The 20,783-nt window shown below is 33.5% G+C and overlaps 1 protein-coding gene across 4 annotated transcripts in view; it reads right to left on the reverse strand.

Moving 5' to 3' along the window:
* Positions 1–20,783, reverse strand: part of LOC140452468 (purine nucleoside phosphorylase-like) — a 95,713-nt gene that overhangs the window by 15,515 nt on the left and 59,415 nt on the right. For 2 of the 4 annotated variants that reach the window (XM_072546753.1, XM_072546750.1), the window contains exon 2: positions 6,059–6,153. In XM_072546753.1, the coding sequence (XP_072402854.1) occupies positions 6,059–6,153 (95 nt within the window). Of the gene's footprint in view, positions 1–6,040; positions 6,154–20,783 lie in introns of all 4 variants that reach the window. The other 2 variants (XM_072546751.1, XM_072546749.1) reach the window with 1 other exon arrangement.

The raw sequence follows: 20,783 nt of genomic DNA on the forward strand, positions 1-20,783 counted from the left end.
TCTGTAGTTATTCTATTTTTCTCTTACAGCTCATAATGCCCCGTACATATACAAGGGTAACAGAACGACAATTTTCTGCAGACACTATGAAAAATGCCACATCAGAGGTGCTTGACGGCAAATTGAGCATTCGGAATAGCGCCAAAACCTACGGCGTTCCTAAATCTAGTCTTCTAGATTACATAAAGAAAGCTAGAGCTGTGGGTATAGACAACGTAACATTCTCTCCAAATTTCAAGCAATCTCAAGTGTTTACCGATATAATGGAAAAAATGCTTGAAAAATATTTATTAGATTGTTCTTCCATGTTTCATGGACTAACGCCTAAAGCTGCAAGACGTTTAGCTTTTGAATTTGCCAAGAAAAACCATGTTAAAATGCCTACTACATGGAGCGAAAATGAAGAAGCTGGAACAGACTGGTTTTCAGGTTTCATGAAACGTCATCCTGTACTATCTATTAGAACACCTGAAGCCACTAGTCTCGCTAGAATGACGAGTTTTAACAAAGTTACTGTTGAGACGTTTCAAAATAAATTAGAAGAAGTTTTACGTCGTCATTCTTTTGGATCTTCAGCGATTTTCAATTTAGATGAAGTGAGTCAATTAACAATTTTGTTTAGTTATTTTGATAATTAATATCACTTATTTTTTAGACTGGGGTTACTACAGTTCAGCGTGTACCTAAAATAATTGGAAGAAAAGGTCAACATCAAATAGGGCAGGTGACCTCACGTGAACGTGGAGAATTAGTTACACAAGTGGGCATAATTTCTGCTGATGGAAAAGCATTGCCTCCTATATGGGTATTCCCACGGCAACGTTTTGATGAAAACCGCATGATGAAAGGGGTTCCTCAAGTTGCTTTAGGATTAGTATCTCCTTCAGGATGGATGACAAGTGATAATTTTTTGAAAGTACTTAAACATGTTGTCAAAAATACACTCTGCTCTGATACTAATAAAATTTTACTAATCATGGATAACCACGAGTCCCATCTCTCAGTGGAGGGACTTGATTACTGCAAAGAAAATGGAATTACTGTTTTGACACTACCACCTCATACTTCTAATAAGTTACAACCTTTGGACCGAACAGTGTTTGGTCCTTTCAAAAAGTTTTTTAATGATGGTGCTAATTCCTGGATGTTGTCTAATCCTGGTCAGACACTTTCTATATATGACTTGCCTGCTATTTGTTCTTCTGCTTGGGACAGAGCTGCCAATCCAGTTAATATTAAAAGTGGTTTCAAGTGTACAGGTATTTGGCCTTTTGACAGGAATATATTCGGAGAAGAAGAGTTCTTATCTTCTTACGTGACAGATAGACCAATGCCTACTACAGAACCGGAACTCGGAAAAAGAGATTTTGATAGCTTGTCCAAACCGGGGCCAAGCAAAGTTTTAGTTTCTCCGAGTCACTCAACTTCTCCAAACATCATTTCTCCAGAAATGGTTAGACCGTTTCCCAAGGCGCCAGAACGTAAAACATCAAATAGAGGGAGGCCTAAGGGCAAATGTATCATTGCCACGGATACTCCAGAAAAAGACGAAATTGCCAACAGGAAACTAAAACGATCTGTTACAAGGAAAGTAAATCCTAAAAAAAGACAGAAAGTCACTAAAAAAATTGTTGAAACATCTTCTTCTTCTTCCTCTGAAGACATAATGAGCAATGAAAAATCCTCTGACTTCATAGAGCAAGATGACGAAGTGGATACAGAAGAAACAAATATTGCAAATGGTCAGTTTATAATTGCCAGAGTTTATGGAAAAACACCAGCTACATTTCGGCACTATGTTGCAGAAATTCAGGAAAAACAGATAAAAGGATACGACGTAAAATTTTATAAAAAACATGCCACTTCTAATCGGTTTATCTCCACTGAAGAAGATGCTTTTGTTATATTTGAAGACATAAAATGTATTTTACCGAAGCCCTTAAAAGATACACGTCAAAGATATGAAAATATGATCTATTTTAATACAGATTTAGAAGATTATTCATTGCATTAATTTTTTAATATCTAAACATGTCTATTTTTTTTAAATACATTTTTATAAGTAACATATGTTGTACTGTCCGAAGTCTCCCAGTACTGTCCGAAGTCTCCCAGTTCCTAGTCCGAAGTCTCCCCGTTTCTGGGGAGACTTCGGACAAATGACCCCCTGCAATATTTTTTTATTTTTGTTGTTAATTTATTGATTTGATATATTCTGCTCTTGATTGGTTATGCCTGAACCTTGGAAGCTTAAGTTAACTACTTTAAAAGGTAAATATATCAATACACTTTTCTAATAAAAATTAATTTTTAAAAATGGTCCGAACTCTCCCCGGTCTCCCCTATATATATATATATATATATATATATATATATATATATATATATATATATATATATATATATATATAATAGTCTCCCGTTTTATACCGCTGTCGCGACTTTGGGAGTATAGCAGGGTAGTCTGCTATATCTAGGGCCTACGGTATACAAGGAAGGTAACATGGCCAGTGCTACGCTTCAACCGTCTATTATTACCCCTGGTTTTACCCAAGGTACTCATTTTTATTCAGGCTGAGTCGACCTGGGGCCTATAGACATTTTTAAAATTTCTAGATGTTCTTGCCGGCGGTGGGATTCGAACCCCGGACCACCGGCTTGCGAGTCAAGCATCCTACCGCTTGCGCTACGCCGTAGCCTTGCATATATATATACATATATATATATATATATATATATATATATATATATATATATATATATATATAATAAAGGTACAAGATATCGGCATAGCTCGCAACAAAGAAAAAGAAATAAAATAAAACATGTGTATAAGATGGAAGACAACCGTATATACGTATTTCTGACTATTGGTCGTCTTCAGTACGGTGAATATATATATACATGGACATCAAATAGCAAACATTCTTGCATCATTCTTTGTTTCTGTTTCAAATAGATACTATAAAAACACGATGTTTTATCTTTAACTGACCTGCGTCATGTCATCTCTCGTATCATTATTACGACACTTCAGAGTGTTGAAAAGAACAAAACAACAGCAATAATTAACAGAAATATTATTCCATGACGCAATATTGATGCTTAATTAATAATAATCAACTATAACAATGTAATTTTCATGTTTTTAATGCTGTATAGGAATTTAATTGGTTAATCGAACGATTACAATGCCGTCGATTGTAAAAATATGAAAAAATAAAACATGGTATTAATACCAGCATTTAATGTAACCATTATTGTTTTTAAAAATCTAATAAAAGGAATTTATTTTGTCACGTGGAGATCTATATGAATGAAACGTATATAGTCCGGTTAGTATGGGCGCACTGGCTGGGAAAAATACTCTCTTTATAACAAAAGTGCGTGTTGCCCGAAGAAAATGATAGTTAAAAATTATACCAAAAGGTACTTAGCAACTGATGGAACTTTGTCTGATCTCCACAATTGTTGGGGGGACAGCTTATAAAATTCCTTTCCCCAGCGTGTACAGTACCAAATATTTAAGGACCATGGACTGTTAAGGAGTTTCCTTCGATATCTGTAAGCAGACTTCACGGCGATGATTCCTTATGTGTTTGGTTTGATAGGGTTGTACTTAGAGAAAAATAAAGCGTAATTAATCGATACTACACATTTAATAACTAGAGAATATTTACAACAGCACTATTACTAATTAAAGAGTTCGCTTTAACACATTGTTTATTCATACCGGCGTTTTAGGGGAGCGCGAGTATAGCGGAAACTAAGGCATTTCACTCAATTTTTAATGACACTTATAATGACATTTATAAAAAAAATATTTTTAGGCAAGAAGTACAGTCTGTCACATAAGATTCAAGCCAATATTTGTGAAAACCAAAAATAAATTAATTTTAATATAACTTGTTGTTTTTATAACAGTAACTTTGTTCTAAAATACATCGTTTTAAAGGTATAAACAATTAAGGGTCAGAAAAAACTTTTTAAAAATTATTCTGTGAAAAATTAATATCCTTAAGTTTAGCAATCGTCAAATTAAAACTAAAACTACATTTTACAAGATCCCGAATAGTTTTTATCGGTATAGTATAAGGCAAAAGTTGTTCCTAGATTTTTTTTAGTAAAATGCTTACTTTAAGCGTAAAATGCAATTAATTAAACAATTAAAAATGACGAAAAAAGCCAATATTAGCGTTTTTCGAAGCGATTTTTCAATAGGTTGAACATCGAACTTAAAAAAAAAACAAAAAATATGAGAAAAAAAATTTATTTTAAATAGTTTTAAAATAAGGAATTCAATTTTGATTTTATATTGAAAAAGTCAGATTAAAAAATTCATAAACAAATTGATATACCGTTGCGTTTCGGGATTTAGAGAGTTGACGAACGTCTGAACTTTAAAGGCCGGTTTTCACGCTACGTCTTATTGTACGTTTTGTTGGATAGGACAAATCCTATACAATAAAACGTGGCATGTAAACAGCAAAACGTACGTCTTGTCGAATCGAAATGAAATCCAAGGTCAGATCGTAGAAATGATGGGAGAAGCATAGTTTTGCGAGAACTGATAGGATAAAACGTTACGTGAAAATACATGTTCAGACTTCAGACAAGTCGTCCGATCTTGACTTATTTGACGACTAGTTCCACTGCAGTTCGTTTCATTTTTCCCAAAAAAAGGCTAATGTCAGATTTGCGGCAATGCACCCACGATTTTCTAGGGAATTTATTGAATTGTATAAAAGTTTTTAAGTAGTTATGTTTTAAAACCAAGTAGATTGCATTACAGGTTTCAGGAATTATTTGGCTTAACGCTGGTTTGGATATTATGATTGTGAACTCCAAGTCCTTGACGCTGCGTCTTGTTGTAAGATATCTGAGAGTTGCTGTGAGTCTTTCATGGGGTGTAATGGCTTTTCTCATGAGGTGTCTTATTTCAATATGTATGGTGTTACCAACTCTAGCAATTGACAATAGGCTGAGGTGTCCATTCGCAAATAATTGCGCCAGTCATCTGGTTCGCCTCTTTTAGTAACGAGACGTGGGAATACTGGCTTCTTTTTAGAAGCCCACTCTCTTGACCATCCTGTCTTTTCCCTCTTCATCCCCTTTTTCCTCAGTCGTAGTATCTTTATAGTTGAAAAAATAAAAGAAAGCAGCCGTGTTTCCTCCATAATAAAAAAAAAACACTAAACAAACTTCACACAACTGAAGACTCAGAATTAGAAATGAGGTAGAAAACGGAAGGAAAAACGTAGTGTGTATACACTGGACAAAACGTACATTTTGTCGTACGTTTTATATGACTGACAAAACGTACAATAGGATGTAGTGTGAAAACGGGCCTTAACGTTCAAAACACATTGGTTATTTCTTACCCACCCGCTGACTCTTGCTTTAATCGAAAGATTATGATGCTACTACGTTATATTAACAAGTTTACCCGACGTTTACCACGGGAACCTGCATATTATAAACAAAAGGTAAATTGGCTAAAAAAAATGTATTTGTCGAAAAATTGTTATATAAAAATTTTTGACCATCACTTTCTCTGGGCAACATTCACTTTTGTTATTAGGGGACTATTTCAAGTAATATTGTGTAAAAATATGGAATGAAAATATTTTTCCTAGCCAGTGCGACCGTAATACCCGGACTAATAGTAAAACAAAACATATAATAGTCCGGAGCATAGATGGCCTTGGTTTTGAACTTTTAGTTAAGGATTTTCTCAAGCTCGACAGTGCAAGTATAAATAACTCGATCGATTTTCTTCAGGTTGTCAGCTTTTTCTAATCCTTTAACTATCTTTATCTCTCTTTCTGACTGAACGGCCCATTGAATGCGGTTTTGTCTTGTTTTGATATTAAATTGATTTAAAATAAAAGCGTATATCATTATGACCTATGTTAATGGACAAACTCCTCCGAACTTCTAAGCCAAACTCCTTTTACACACACTCACAAATATATATTCAACACATAATGGCCAAAGACATGCATATACGAATAAAAATAAAATAAACTTTAATATGGACCTTCATTCCAATACGCACCCAAACCGGATCCACAGATGATACCAATTTTGGGCTTGATGGGAACCAATTTCTTCAAAAATTCGGCAGTTTCTGTTAAAGTTTCGTAAGTATATCTGAAAAGAAAGAAATTTAATTAAATTTTTATTTTTTGTTTAATTTTTTATGTAAACTGTACAGCCTCGAAGTATTTTGAAACCCAAAAACCCCATAAAATTACTTTTCTAAAAACTAAGTTTTGAAAGTATTATTGATAAATTTACTTTGCTTTGCAATAAGATCTGTTTCGAAGGAACTAAATTTATCTTCTGTCAAAATGGCATATTTCTCATTGTTCGAGTCCCATCTTCGATATGGGCTTCCATTTTGGGGTTCTAGTACAGCGGCCTAATTTGATACTATTTTTAAGTTGTAAAAAAGAGCAATTCGTTATCTATTTGGTCTCAAACAAACAACTCATTGCAAGACCTACTTAAAAAATTACGGAATTTTGACGCTTCCTTCTTTATTTATTTTGGAAACGGTTTGTTTGATTCGCAAGCATCTAAACATTTTTCCCGATAGACCTGATCATGGCTACTGCATTAGAAATTCGGATTGTAACGTTTATTTACCGATCCCGTCCACTCAGCTAGTAAAGAATTCTATTCTATATAGTGCAAAACAACTTTATAATCACCTTCCAAGAGAAATTAAATCCGCAACATCTTTCATTAAGTTTCGTAAGATGACAAAAATCTATCTCTCTGAAAGACCATATTATTCAGTTGACGAGTTTCTTAATGTATAACAAAGAAACAAAATTAGTATTGTTTATAATTACATTTGGGTGTCTCAAGCAGTGGCTACAATTTGTCTCATTTGTTGTTGTCTGTACAAATTATGTAAGTGATACAATAATTTTACTAATTTAAAATTGTATTGTTCTGTTTTTTTATTATATTTGTTTTTGTTTTATACTTTTTATACTTTTTGTACTTTTTGACTGATTTTTTTAGCTTTGTCCATAAAATTGTTCAATAATTTTCAGTGACAATAAAGCATATTTCTATTTCTATTTCTATAAAATGCAGTAGTTCAATGAATAATGAACGTTTATCATAACAGAGCATCAGAGTTCTGAGTTTTTATTTCATAAGAATTGGGCAAATAACCACTGAGTATAGTCAAAATAAAAAAAAGTTGTCCATCCAACCCGGAATTACCCTATAATGTGAAATAAAATCATTGAAATTTAATAAACGGTTCAAAAGAAAAATAGCTTAAAACTTATGGTACATTTAAGGTGGTGTTTTAACTTTGGAGAGTAGTGTATTTATATATTAGGAGATCCCAGACCTGATGGAAATCCTTTAATAAATAAAATAAATATTTTCAAACCACATACTATATTTCTATTAAATTTTCAGAGAAATGTATGTTTCATTGAATGAATTTCATAATGTGGGAAATACCTTTGTGGAATACCTACTTTGTGGAATTTCCGTACTTATCTATTATTGGTTCATCGTCCCAATCATAAAATTATAATAAAGTAACTATTCAGTTTTAAGCTTAATAAAAAATCCACAGTGTAATAAAAAATGCGTAATATAAAATCTAGTGGAATTTTTTAGATTTATTTAAACTTATAAATGGAGATTAATGAACAATAGATAGCAGGATTTACTTAACAAACCTTCCCAAGGCAACTACTCTGTAAACGGATATAAAATTAAAAGCCAAGAGCATAAATATCTGTTGTACACAAAAAGAAAAATGTCAGATAAAATATTTTTTAAACTGTAAACATCTGCTATATGTAATATTATATAGGGAGTATCTACAGTGACATTTACAGGAAGTACCACAGAGCAAATTCAGGAGGAACTGCAATCCTAGTGAGAAAAGGAATAAATCATACATTACAACAGACGTCAGCACTAAATACTATGGAAGCAACAAGAATAAAAGTCCAGATGAAACAAGGTGAAATAATGATCACTTGATCATATATAAGGCCAACAGATCCTTTAAACGAGGATGACCTGGATGCGTTCCTGAACATAGAAGAATCGTCCATAATAATAGGAGACCTAAACGCCAGATCCCCTAACAAGAACGATAGAGCTTTAAACAGAAACGGAAGAATATTAAATAATTATTTAGTGAACAACAAAGACATCGTGAAAATTGGCTCCATCGAACCCACCCACTTTCCACAAAATGCTCTGCCAACCAATTTGGATATAGTAGTGGCTAAAAAGCTATGACTACAAAAGGAGATTTGGACCATAAACGAAGAATCCTGAGACCACAACCCCATACTCCTAGAAAAAGGCAAAAACGTTGTCAAACTAGTGGGCATAGGAATTGGAAAGGTTCTTACAATCTAAAACCCGCAATAAACACAGGAAAGTCTAGAATTCGAAAACACCATAAAAGAAGTATTACACCATAAATTAAGTATTAATCAGGAAATAAATCAGAAATGATAAGGGAAAATAACAGAGCCAAAAAGAGAGCCAGGAGAACAAGACATCAGGAAGACAAAAATAGGGCAAAAGAAGAACGGGGGCCAAAACATGCAAGAAATAATAAATCCCACATCACCCAGAAAAATAAGTCAACTGATCAGAAGAAGTTCACCAATGAAAGCACCTGATCTAGACGAATTCACTACCAGGGCTTTGAAGTATCTTCAATTGTATATTTAACAAAGATAACAAACGCAGTACTAAGATACAAGCTCTTTCCAAACCGATGGAAGAAAGTCCATATAATCATGATACCGAAGCCAGAAAGGAAAGAACAACACATTTCCGCAAAATTACAGTCTGATTAGCTTACTTCCAGCAGTCAGCAAGATAGTAGAATGAGTCATCCAAACCAGACTCTAAACAATCAGAGACAGACAGACTAAGATTAATTCCAGAAGCAAAATTCCGATTCCGAGCTGAATATTCCAGCGAACTACAAGTACTCAGACTTACAGAATACATAGCAGCTGCATTCAATGACGAACAATATACAGAAGCAGTCTTCCTCGATGAAAGCAAAGCCTTCTACAGAGTGTGACAGAAGGATTGACATACAAATAGATAGATTATGGATACAGCGGGCCATGACGATACTTATCTCCTGGTACCTAAGCGGCCGGAGGTTCAGAGTCTAGATAGGACAAGTTATATCTGAACATGGAGCCCGGAAGCTGAAGTATCAAAGGCAGTCTTATCAACCCTTCTGTATAGCATATATAAAGTAGACGTTCCAAGAACACCCGGACCATTACTCAGCCTTTTATGCAGGCGACACTGCAATCACGGCAAAACACAGGAACCTGGATATAGCTGTAAGAAATCTACAGACGGCACTGGATACAGTAGAAGAATGGGGTGTCCAATGGAAAATATTTATACTCAGTTAAGTGTAAGTTAAAATAGTTAATTCCAGAGAAGACGCAAGCATTTATTTTCAAACAAAAAGAGGTAGGCCAGAAGAACAGCTAATAGTACAAGACAGACTCATCGAATAGTAGAATGAAGAATGAAGCTATAGGAATCATAATGGACCAAGGTTTAAGGTTGACACCACACGTAAACGCGACAGTCCAGAAAACAGCAACGGCCATAGCCGCAATAAGAGAACTCACAGAAAGAAGAAGCAAATTAGCTATGAAAACAAAATTAAGATTGATAAACAGCATCATACTACCAATAATTACATATACATCTCTTGCATGGGGACGTACAAGTCGTAGCAACAAAAAAAGATTCAAGCAGCACACAACAGCTGCCTTAGAGAAGCTGCAAACGTGCCCAGATACGTCGCTGAACGGTCCCAATTCAGAGACTAAAACAAATAAGGGTCCTATATATTATGGAGAAAAAAGCCAGAACAAAATTCGCTCAGTAGTACTTCAAGGAAGAATACAAGTACACGTAGTACAAGTAGTAGTGTTGTACAAGTACAACAAAAAGAAGATACAAGTAGCACACAATAGATGCTTAAGAGAAGCTGAGAATATGCTCAGAGGCATAAACCATGTGCCCAGCTGAACGTATCCTAATTAGAGATCTGAAGCAAGTAAGGGTACTAGAGATAGTAGAAGAAAAGGCCGGAATAAAATTCGCCGAGCTCGAAGACCACCCGAACTCAATATATGGAAGGAAGCACAGACACCATAATAACAAAAGTTAGAAAATATCTAAAAAAGTCTAGATAATACTGTAGCTCTATCAAAAGAAGACATCACACTCGCCTTAAGACATCGTATTTCACATAACATGATTTCTCTTTCAGACATTCCTAAAAAAAAACTAAAAAAAGGCAGCAGCCACCAAAAAAATTAAAAAATTCAAAAATAAAATATATATCTGAATGTCATTTTAGGAGTTTGGAAGTCTCACAGGCTGGGCTGATTTATACTGCTTGCTTACTTGTAGAATGACATAGGAATTAAACTGAGCGGGATGGACATTTTTAAATGGGATTATACGACAAATTATGCATTATTTGAAAACTAGTTTCAGTTCCTTGTCAATGACATTTATAAGATAAAACTTTCTGATGGCATTTATTATCTTACAAAATGGCGGACGTTCTCAATTTTTAATGATTATGTCACTGAATCTTATTAAAAACTATGAACAATAATATTAAAATCTGAAGTCCAATATGCTATAAACAACTCAAAATCTGGCAGAGCCCCTGTGCAAGATAAAGTTCACATCAAGCTGAATAGACTTATAGATAAAGACAATTTCAGTGCAATAACTATCCTCTTTAACAAAATATAAATCTGGTGAGATACCTATAGAATGGCTACTATTGACCTTTGTTCCGCTACCAAAAACCAAGAATCCCAAACATTGTAATGACTATATTATATTAATCAGTTTTAGTCACAATTATTTAAAACATTTTTAAAGATTATACATGTACAGAAACTGTGAAGCGAATATGAGTAATAGACAGTTTGGCTTTCGTAATGGCTTCGGATCGGTAGAAGCTCCGTATAGTTTCACAACTTTTGCTCAAAAATATCGAGCCCAACAAAAAGATCTTTTTGTCTCATTTATAACTAGAGAAAACTTTCGAAAAAGTTAAACATAACATTCTCATGGAATATCTAAAACGAAAAGGACTCGACAAAAATGATATTAACATAGTGAGAAACCTCTATTGGAACCAACAGGCTGTGATAAAATTAGATGGAAACAGCACGGATGCACATAAGATAAGTAGAGGAGTGAGTCAAGGCTGTGTACTTTCACCATTACTATTTAATATATGCTTCGAAGAGTAATTTACACAAGCACTTGAAACTGTACAGAAGGGATTAAGATAAATGGTGAAAATATAAATAACATTCGTTATGCCGACGATACAGTAGTTTAATAATAAACATAAAGAAAACAAAAATCATGGTTATCACTATCAGTAAGAGAGGTAAAGTCATAACAAGGATCCAGATAAAAAATGAAGATATTGATTAAGTAGACAAATTGAAATACTTAGGAGTCTGTATTACTGAAGATCTAAATCCGAAATCAGAATAAAGCAATCAAGACTTGACTTAGTGAGAAAGCTGGAAGCTTTTGAAATGTGGCTTTTTAGAAGAACTTTGAAAATACCATGGACCGATCATATTACGAACGAAATGGTGTTGCACAGAATGGGAAGAGACAGAGAACTTTTGACCACCATTAAAAGGATAAAGACAGCATATTTAGGGCACACACTTAGAAATGATAAGTACAAGTTGTTGCAGCTGATTATGAAGGGTAAAATTGAAGTAAAAAGGGATTCTGGTAGACGACAAATATCCTGGCTAAAAAATATTCCCGACTGGACCGGGTTAAACACATTGACTCTTTTAAGAAAAACAGAAGATAGAGACGAATTTGCAATGGTTATAGCTTATAGCTACCACTTTTACTCTCCACCTTTTGTGCTATCCCTAAAAATACAAACGCTAAATATTGCAAAGAATACAGAACAATATCACTAATAAGGCACATTCTTAAATTATTCCTGAAAATAATACATGGTGGTATAAATAAAAAACTGGAAGAAGGAATAGTTGATAGTCAATTTGGGTTTAGAAACGGACTAGGAACCAGAGAAGCGTTATTTGCTTTTAATGTGTTAGCTCAAAGACGCATGGATATGAATGTTGATGTGCATGTTTGTTACGTTGATTTTGAAAAAGCATTTGACAAAGTAAGACACGAAAAATTAATCCAAATTCTAAAGACAAAAAACATAGACCATAGGGTCTTACGAATAATAACAAACCTCTACTGGAATCAAGTACTGGAGCACAAATCGTAATAGATAACGAACCCAGTCCAGAAATTAAAATCAGGAGAGGACTTAGGCAGGGATGTATTATGTCCCCATTACTATTTAATGTATATAGTGAAGCCATTTTTGAAGAAGCATTACTATCTCAAAGTGAAGGAATAATAATTAATGGAAGATCTATTAACAACATAAGACATGCAGATGACACCGTGATTATGGCAAGCTCTGGTGAACAACTCCAGTTACTGATAAACAGAACAAACAGTTTCTGTGAAAAATATGGACTAAAACTGAGTATAAAAAAGACCAAATACATGATAATAACAAAGAAAACAAATATACCAACAAACATACATTTGGGAAATGTACCGATAGATAGGGTTGATAAATACAAATACCTAGGAACCTGGATTTCAGACAATAATGATCAAACAACCGAAATAAGAACAAGGATAGAAATAGCAAGAAATGCGTTTGTAAAAATGAAAACAATTCTCTGCAACAAAGACCTTAGATTAGAACTGAGAGTAAGAGCACTGATATGCTACGTGTTTTTGATACTGCAATATGGACTTGAAAGCTGGACATTAAAGCAAGAACACATAAATAAGTTACTGTTACTATTAAATTAAGTTCTTTGAAATGTGGTGTTACAGTAGGATGCTTAGAATAGCATGGACACAGAAGAAAACTAACACGGAAGTATTGCGAGAAATGGGCAAAGAATGTGAAATAATAAACACAATAAAAATAAGAAAGTTACAATATCTGGGACACATAATGAGGGGACAGCGATATGAACTGCTAAGGCTAATAATACAGGGAAAGATAAGAGGAGGAAGGAGTATAGAAAGAAGGAGAGTGTCATGGGTGAAGAATTTAAGGAACTGGTTTAAATGCAGTTCTATAGAACTCTTCAGAGCAGCAGTAGATAGAGTAAAGATAGTGATGATGATATCCAACCTCCGATCGGGAGACGGCACTTAAAGAAGAAGAAGATAGCTTATAGCCAACCTTCATTAGTGGATTCGGCACTAGAAGAAGAAGAAGATGAACGTATATCTTAGTTTAGTTAATCAAAGAAATATTAATTTAAGCTTAATTGTTCATTAAATAAAATACAGTAATTGTTTATGTTTTATCTGGGACATATAGTGAAGGGAAGTCGATATAGAATACTATAACTGATCCTTAAAGGTAAAATAGAAGGCCGTAGATGTGTAGGAAGAAAACAGATTTCTTGGTTAAAAACATTCGTGAATGGAGTCAGATATCAAATGCAGTACAATTATTCTGTGCTAGCCAACGTTGGATAATGCTGATATGGCAAGTGAAGAAGAAGAAGAAGAACTGTTTATAATTTAAATAATTCAATATTTTGAGGTTCTAAATCTGAAACTGATAAGTATGTACAGTGTCATTCAAAAATTAGATTTAAAAGATAAACGTATGGTCAAATAAGAACAACAAACCGGAACAGAAATCGATATTTTGTTTAAAGAAAAGTAGTAATTATTACTAGAACAAGCAAATAAGAAGAAAATTGCATATCCAAAGAAAATATCAGACAATACAAGAAAAACAAGAAATACTGAGACATAAAAAGAAACACTTAATTATGTTAAGAAGAGGATAAAGAAGAAGTAGTATCGTCAAGGAAAGTATAAGAAAATGATTTAGAAAAAATATAAAGAACAAAAAAGGCAACTTTTAATGATTTAATAGACTGGAATGATGGTTTTGCTAGACTCAAGAATTGCAGTAATAAATATCGAAATATATATAATTTGAACATAACCTAACCTAACCCTAACTGACTTGTTCTAAAGATTTCATGCTTTCTCCTTTTAAAAATAACTATTTCAGATTGCCAGAAATGTATTGATACAATATTTATACGATCAATAACGTTTAAAGACAAAAGAGATAAAAAAGCCAATACTATATAAGTATAACCTTAATCCAAACTTCAAATCGAATTTGAATCGATACCTCTAATAATCTAATCTAATTTATGTTATTTCGGATAATTATATTTGTCTTAGATTTGTACTAACCAACAATGAGGATATCTTATTTTTTTTATAATATTAAAAAACGGATTTCGTAATCGTTGGTTAAGTATAGTGAACTCAATATCGTTAGTGTTTTTCTAAATAAACATGACACAATAGTTTGTTACGGGCAAGGGTTAAGATAACATGTGTAACTTAATACCAATGAACTACCTTACATCATATTTAACTTAAGGTTCTTATAACTACATTACAAAAGTTACATCAGCCAAAGTTAGTTATGTGATTATGACTCGGACTATTATCACTTCTGGAATCTGCGAGTTAAGTCAGATGGAATATGTAACTTTTTAGTCTGCGCGCAATTTACGTTTCCACAAATAGTTTCTAGCTAAAACATTTAGATGTACTCCCATTCTAACACTATATTTAACACTGAATTCCGTAATTACGTCTTTGACTGTTGGTAGAGAAATGTATCTTTGAATAACACTATTGGTAACATAACGAGGAGGGTTGACAACAACTTGTAAACATCTATGCTGAAACCTCTGACGAATTTCTATGTTTGAACTACTTGCTGTACCTCAAAGCTGGATTCTGTACGTTCAAATGGGTTTTAGTATTAACTTGTAAAGCAGAATCTCGTTTTCTAACGATAATTGCAACTTTCGACCAAGGAGACAGTAGGTTTGTCAGTCCGAGCTGTTTGCGTGTCATAAAGATGTTTTTGCCATGATAGTCCTTGTTCTAGATGAATTCCCCGGTATTTGGCGTCTTTACCTTGTGGAATTTGACATTTATTAATTGTTACTGATGGGCAGTTATCCGTTCGTTTTGTGAATCTCACATGAGTAGATTTCGACAAAGTCGCCATTTCTTAAGCCATTCTTGGATCATATTGATATTGTTTTGCAAGTTGTGTGATGCAAATGTTGCAACCATTGTGGCATTTGAAGTCGGTAAATCACACGTGTGCAACAGATAGAGAGGAGATTCAAAAATATTTCCCTGTGAAACACCAGATAGGATTGGAATGATGTAAGAATAGTCGTCTTTTTGTTGTACTATGAAGTTTCTGCCATTTAGATAGGATTTTGGGAATTGAAAGTAAGCATATAGTAGGTATTGTTTTAATTTGTAAAAGAGGCCGTTATGCCAACCTTAGCAGAAGCTTGGAAAATGTCAAAATGTCAAAGTCATCAATTTGTCTCTGCACTTGTTCGATAGTCCCATATTTTTTTTGAAAATCAAATTGAAGTTCGAGAATGTTTTAAGTCACTTTATATAGACTTTCTCAAATATTTCGGAGATCACCGGCAATAGGCTAATAGGTCGATACGATGCGACTTCAGAGAGTTTTTTTCCTGGTTTCGGGATCATCTGGATAATTTTAGAAACTTTCCAGATTTACGGAAAATAAAAAAGTCGAAACATTGCATTAAAGATATATTATTAATGCCATGTCTTTTGCAGAAATTTCTTGAAGAAATTTGCCTGTGAGCAAATCAAAACCAGGTGCTTTATTTGGATTTATTTCATGCAGTAATGTTTCTGATGTGATTTCTGATAGAAGGATTTAAAACTTTTTGCAGGACGTGCTTTTTCTAACGTGATTTATGATGGGAAGGGTTTAAAGACTGTTTGCAGAGGATTTTTAAATACTTCCACTTTTCTTTATCGTTCCTTATCCAGGAGTTTTTCCCATCTTTGATAGATGGATTAATTACTTATGTTTGCTTTAATTTCTGGTGGCTTTACATAAAGAATATTTAGTTTTTCTTTATAGGTATTAGGTGTTCCAAGAGAGAGCTCTGTCGGAGACAAAAAACAATAAATCACCTAGAGAAGATCGAATAGTTGTTAAACAAACCAAAGAAGAAGGAGAAACGTTAATAAATGAGTTGAAAAATATGTTTCATGTTTGTTTAACAAGGGTCTTAACTCCCTCCCAATGGCATAATGCAAAACATTTTACCTTGGAAAAGTTCCGGAAAATAAGGAAAATGTTCTTAAGTTTTGGGCAAGAAAGGTGAAAATGGCTACATTTTGTTGCTCCTGAATATGGGAAAATGGATCTATCGTGTCTTGTGGAAATTCAATTGGACAGGTCATTCCTCCAATGATCATTTTCAAAGGAAAGCGACGCAAGCCAGAATAGAAAGATTATTTTCCACCTGGAACAGTGGTAGAAGGGACAGACAAGGGCTCAATGAATATATCGACCTCTATCAAGTGGCTACATTATTTTGACAAATACAAGCCTGCAGGAGAAGTTCTTTTGATTTTTGATGGAGCATCGTCACATTTAGATCTAGATTTTTGTGAAGTTGCTGAAGGTCACAGTATTAGACTGTACTGCTTACCTAGCAAAACGACTTATGAGCTACAGCCCATGGACAATTCAGTATTTAAACCATTCGAGTAATATTGGGATGACGAAACCCAATTACATTGGTCTACAAATAAAGAGGGTGAAAACAGAGTAATTAATAGACGGGTATTTGGAAAAATCTTGGTATTGCCAAAACCAGCGTTCTACTCCAAGCTGCAGTATGCTGTGAAGACAGCAAAGTATGTTTTTTGCAAAAAATACGAAAAGGATGTTCACGATAAATGAATAGGGTTGGCATCTAAAGACAAAGTGCCGAATTTTGTATGTTCATGGTGTGAGAAGTGTCGTATGTCCTTGTCATTGATTTCATTGCCATGAATATGCTTAATAAATTAAATTTTTGGTTGGGCGATATTAATGACTCAGTGTGGGCCATATTTGGAAGATGGGTTGCTAACAAGACCCTACTATAAAAGTTAATAATTTATTTGATTATGATAATACTAATTACGAAATCATTTTTTTGTATTTTATTTTTATATTACTAGAATTGAAGTATATTACATAAAAAGGTAATAATTGTTAGGTGGGCCTCATTTGGTACACGTACTTATAAATCGATAATTTTTACTTTACTTTTAATAATGATAGATAAGACCAAAAGCAAATTAGATATGGATTCACGAATAAAAAGTACAAAAATTACAATTAATAAATGTAATGTTGTCCAGTAATACATATATCAACAGCATTTATTTTCCTGTTTGGAAAAATTGGACTGCTAGTTTAAAAAAGTGTGAAATAAGAAATGAAAAATAAATAAGTAGAACAAGTGAGTATTGGAGACGAGAAATAAATGGACAAACACCAACCCAAGAATGTTGCACATTGAGTAACAATTACATAATTCAAAATAAATTCTATCCAAATGTATTTCTTGGAAATTCCAAAAATTAATTTACAATAAAAATATCTTTACGATAAGTGACTCCAAAAATAATTTATCAAATGGAACATTTTTTGCAACTCCTCGATATAAATTTATGATGTAACTTTTAACCTTCTTTATCTAAATTGAGTGTTAGAACATCAATTTATGTAACTTACTTCTAACCTAATTATAAACATATCAGCAAACTATTCATCAAAAAAATTAAAAATGGATAAATAAATATATATACATATATAAATATAAAATATACAGATTAATGAACATGAGTGATAACAATTTACAAAAAATGAACTAATGATTTATTTGAAATCAGGTAAACGAAATGGCCTAACAAATATGCATGTAAACAAACATTAAGCAAGATTTTGTCCAGAAAATACACGTAATTAAGAATAAACTACTCGCAGTGTTGACTCGTGAGGGGGCTGCCGGACACCGCCCTCCTCATAAAAATGATGTACAAACAATAATACAATAATTACATTAAGGCCCGATAACGCCCGATAAAGGCATGCGGTTACCATGGAAACGACAAGCAGTAACTATAATCGTTTCGAAGCTCTAAAGACACGGAGCTAAGACGATATAAAAGCCCCGAGATAAAACTTACCGTCGATTGGTCAAGGATCACGCGTAGACACGTACTGCATAATTGATTTGTGTTAATAGTTAAGAAGTTAAGTAGAAGTCTTAAGAAATGATAATGAGGGTGAGTAAATTAATGAACCTCAACTTTAGTTCTTTGAGTTCTCTTTTCACATATTTCTTAAATTGCATTATGGTTTTAATTAAAATTGTTTTCAATCAGAACTTGGGACATACGTAGTAATCGCGGAGTGTGTCAAGCTTAAAAAATACTTGAGTTTGTAACCTTGCAAATAATCCAAGCGTGGCCTTATTTACCATGCACTATTTCCACAACAAAAAGTTGACCTACTGATCGACTAATATAGTCATAGACAAGGAAGATTATAAAAACAGAAAACAATGAAATTAAGGGGAAGTTGATAACTTAAAATCAAGTTAGTAAGACGGTAATTTTATTCAAGATGTCTTCTTCTTCAAGTGCCATCTCCGCGGCGGAGGTCGGCAATCATCATAGCTATTCGGACTTCTGATTCAAGATGTAAGCATACGTAATTAATACATCATTCAATAAGTAATGACATCAGTAATAACCCCGTTGTAAATAATAGCTAATGAATACGTAACACCACAGTTTAGAACTAAGACAAAAATCATAATCTATACTCTTGTATGGAGCAGAAGTGTGGACCATAAAAGTATCCAGCATAAACTGAATTGAACCATTAAAAATGTTGATGAATGTTGTTGTGTCAATATCCGTCTATGAATATTGATTCATAGACGGATATTGAAGATATCTTAGACGGTAAGGAAAGCTAACGATGAAGTGCAAAGGGGGTCAACAAAAGAGAGAATTACAAAAGACGGGTAAATACCGGAAAATGTCCTATCTAGGACCTATATTGAGGAAAAATTGATATAGAATACTACAACTAATTCTTAAAGGTAAAATAGAATGTCTGAGAAGTATAGGAAGAACAGGTTTCTTTGATAAACAACATTCGTAAATGGAATCAGATATCAAATAAAAGACAATTATTCCATTTGGCAGAAGATCAAGAAACCTTCGCAATGGCAGTACACTATAAAATTATGGACTCATTAGTTGTTTTTGTAGATATAAATCCAAAACTATTTTATGGTATAATTGGTGCAGTCCTAATATCAGATAGTACTATTAGTGGAAAATCAGATCTCCCGATGAATATGTCGGAAATGGTATGATATTGTGTCCAGATAGTGAACATAAAAAGCGTAAAGATTTATCAAACGATGCGAAGGAAAACCCTTTGTCTGAAATATTACGATGTAAATGGAAGACAATGGGTAAGACGTAATCTGAGAAGATCGGAAAATTATACAAAATTTTTCATGTTCTAAAAATGTGCTTCCCTCGATTTCACAATTAGAAACTTCAGTACAATTTTTCAAGTTTCTTTTTTCCAATAGTCTTATTGAGCAAATCACATTCCACTCAAATTTTTGCACAGTGCAATAACGTCCAGATAAACAAGTTAAGTTAATATTAAAAAAATATGAAATAGAACAGTTGGTCATAAATATTGGTTACAGAGCAATTAGCAAAGCGATAAATGTAACAGATTCGAAGGAATAAAAAGTTTCTTGCATTTCGATAACATTAAGAGTATCATTGAAAACGAGCAGCCTGGACAAGACAGATTATTCCAAATCAGATCTGTTCTAAGCCAAATCAGAGAACAGCTACTAGTGGTATTGAAAGAAGAATTTCTAGCTATAGACGAACAGATTATACCAACAAAAAGTATATTATACCCACATAAGTTGGGCTTCAAAAACTTTGTGCTGAGTGGTATTTTGGGATTCAACTATGACTTTGATTTGCTTGCTGGTTCCCAAGTAACGCTATACCTCCAGAGTATTAGGTATGATTAGCAATGTGGATGTAAAATTAGCAGACTCGATACCAAAATATAAACATTACAAGTTATTTTTTGACAATTGGTTCATCAGCATACCTCTTATGATATATCTGACCAAAGAGGGTAACCGTGTTCCAGCTAAGAAAGAAATAAAGAAGCGAGGTAGGTGTCATATGGTCAAGAGTGTAGAAAATAAAGACACTGTGGATCTCAGTATAGTACTCTAGTGTGAATAAAAATCATTACTACCTCAACATGTCAACATATGCAGAAAGTGAACCAGAAGAAGAAAAAGGAAGATTTTTCAAACGAAAAATTAAACATAAAACATCTTGCCCTAACAGTACCTTTATCTAAATTAACTACTACCATGAACTGTTAGTTATTGGGACAGAAGAGTGAAGTAATTTGATATGTCCCTTTTGGATCCCAAACTGACAATACCCGATGATTTATGCAAAGCTGGAAAACAAACAAGACAGAATAGATTAAGAAGACCGTCAAGTAGTGGTCTTCAGCAGATGTATCAGTTTGAATAAAAAAATGGACCCACTCAAGAACACATCCACAAAGATAGGTTTGACCATTTTCCCTATTTGAAAGAGAGAACGAGGTCAGTATTCAAATTTCCAATCACAATGAATAGACACGTAGTACATACAAAAAT

Source organism: Diabrotica undecimpunctata, chromosome 10 (genome assembly GCF_040954645.1).
Source record: "Diabrotica undecimpunctata isolate CICGRU chromosome 10, icDiaUnde3, whole genome shotgun sequence".
NCBI classification, from domain to species: domain Eukaryota; kingdom Metazoa; phylum Arthropoda; class Insecta; order Coleoptera; family Chrysomelidae; genus Diabrotica; species Diabrotica undecimpunctata.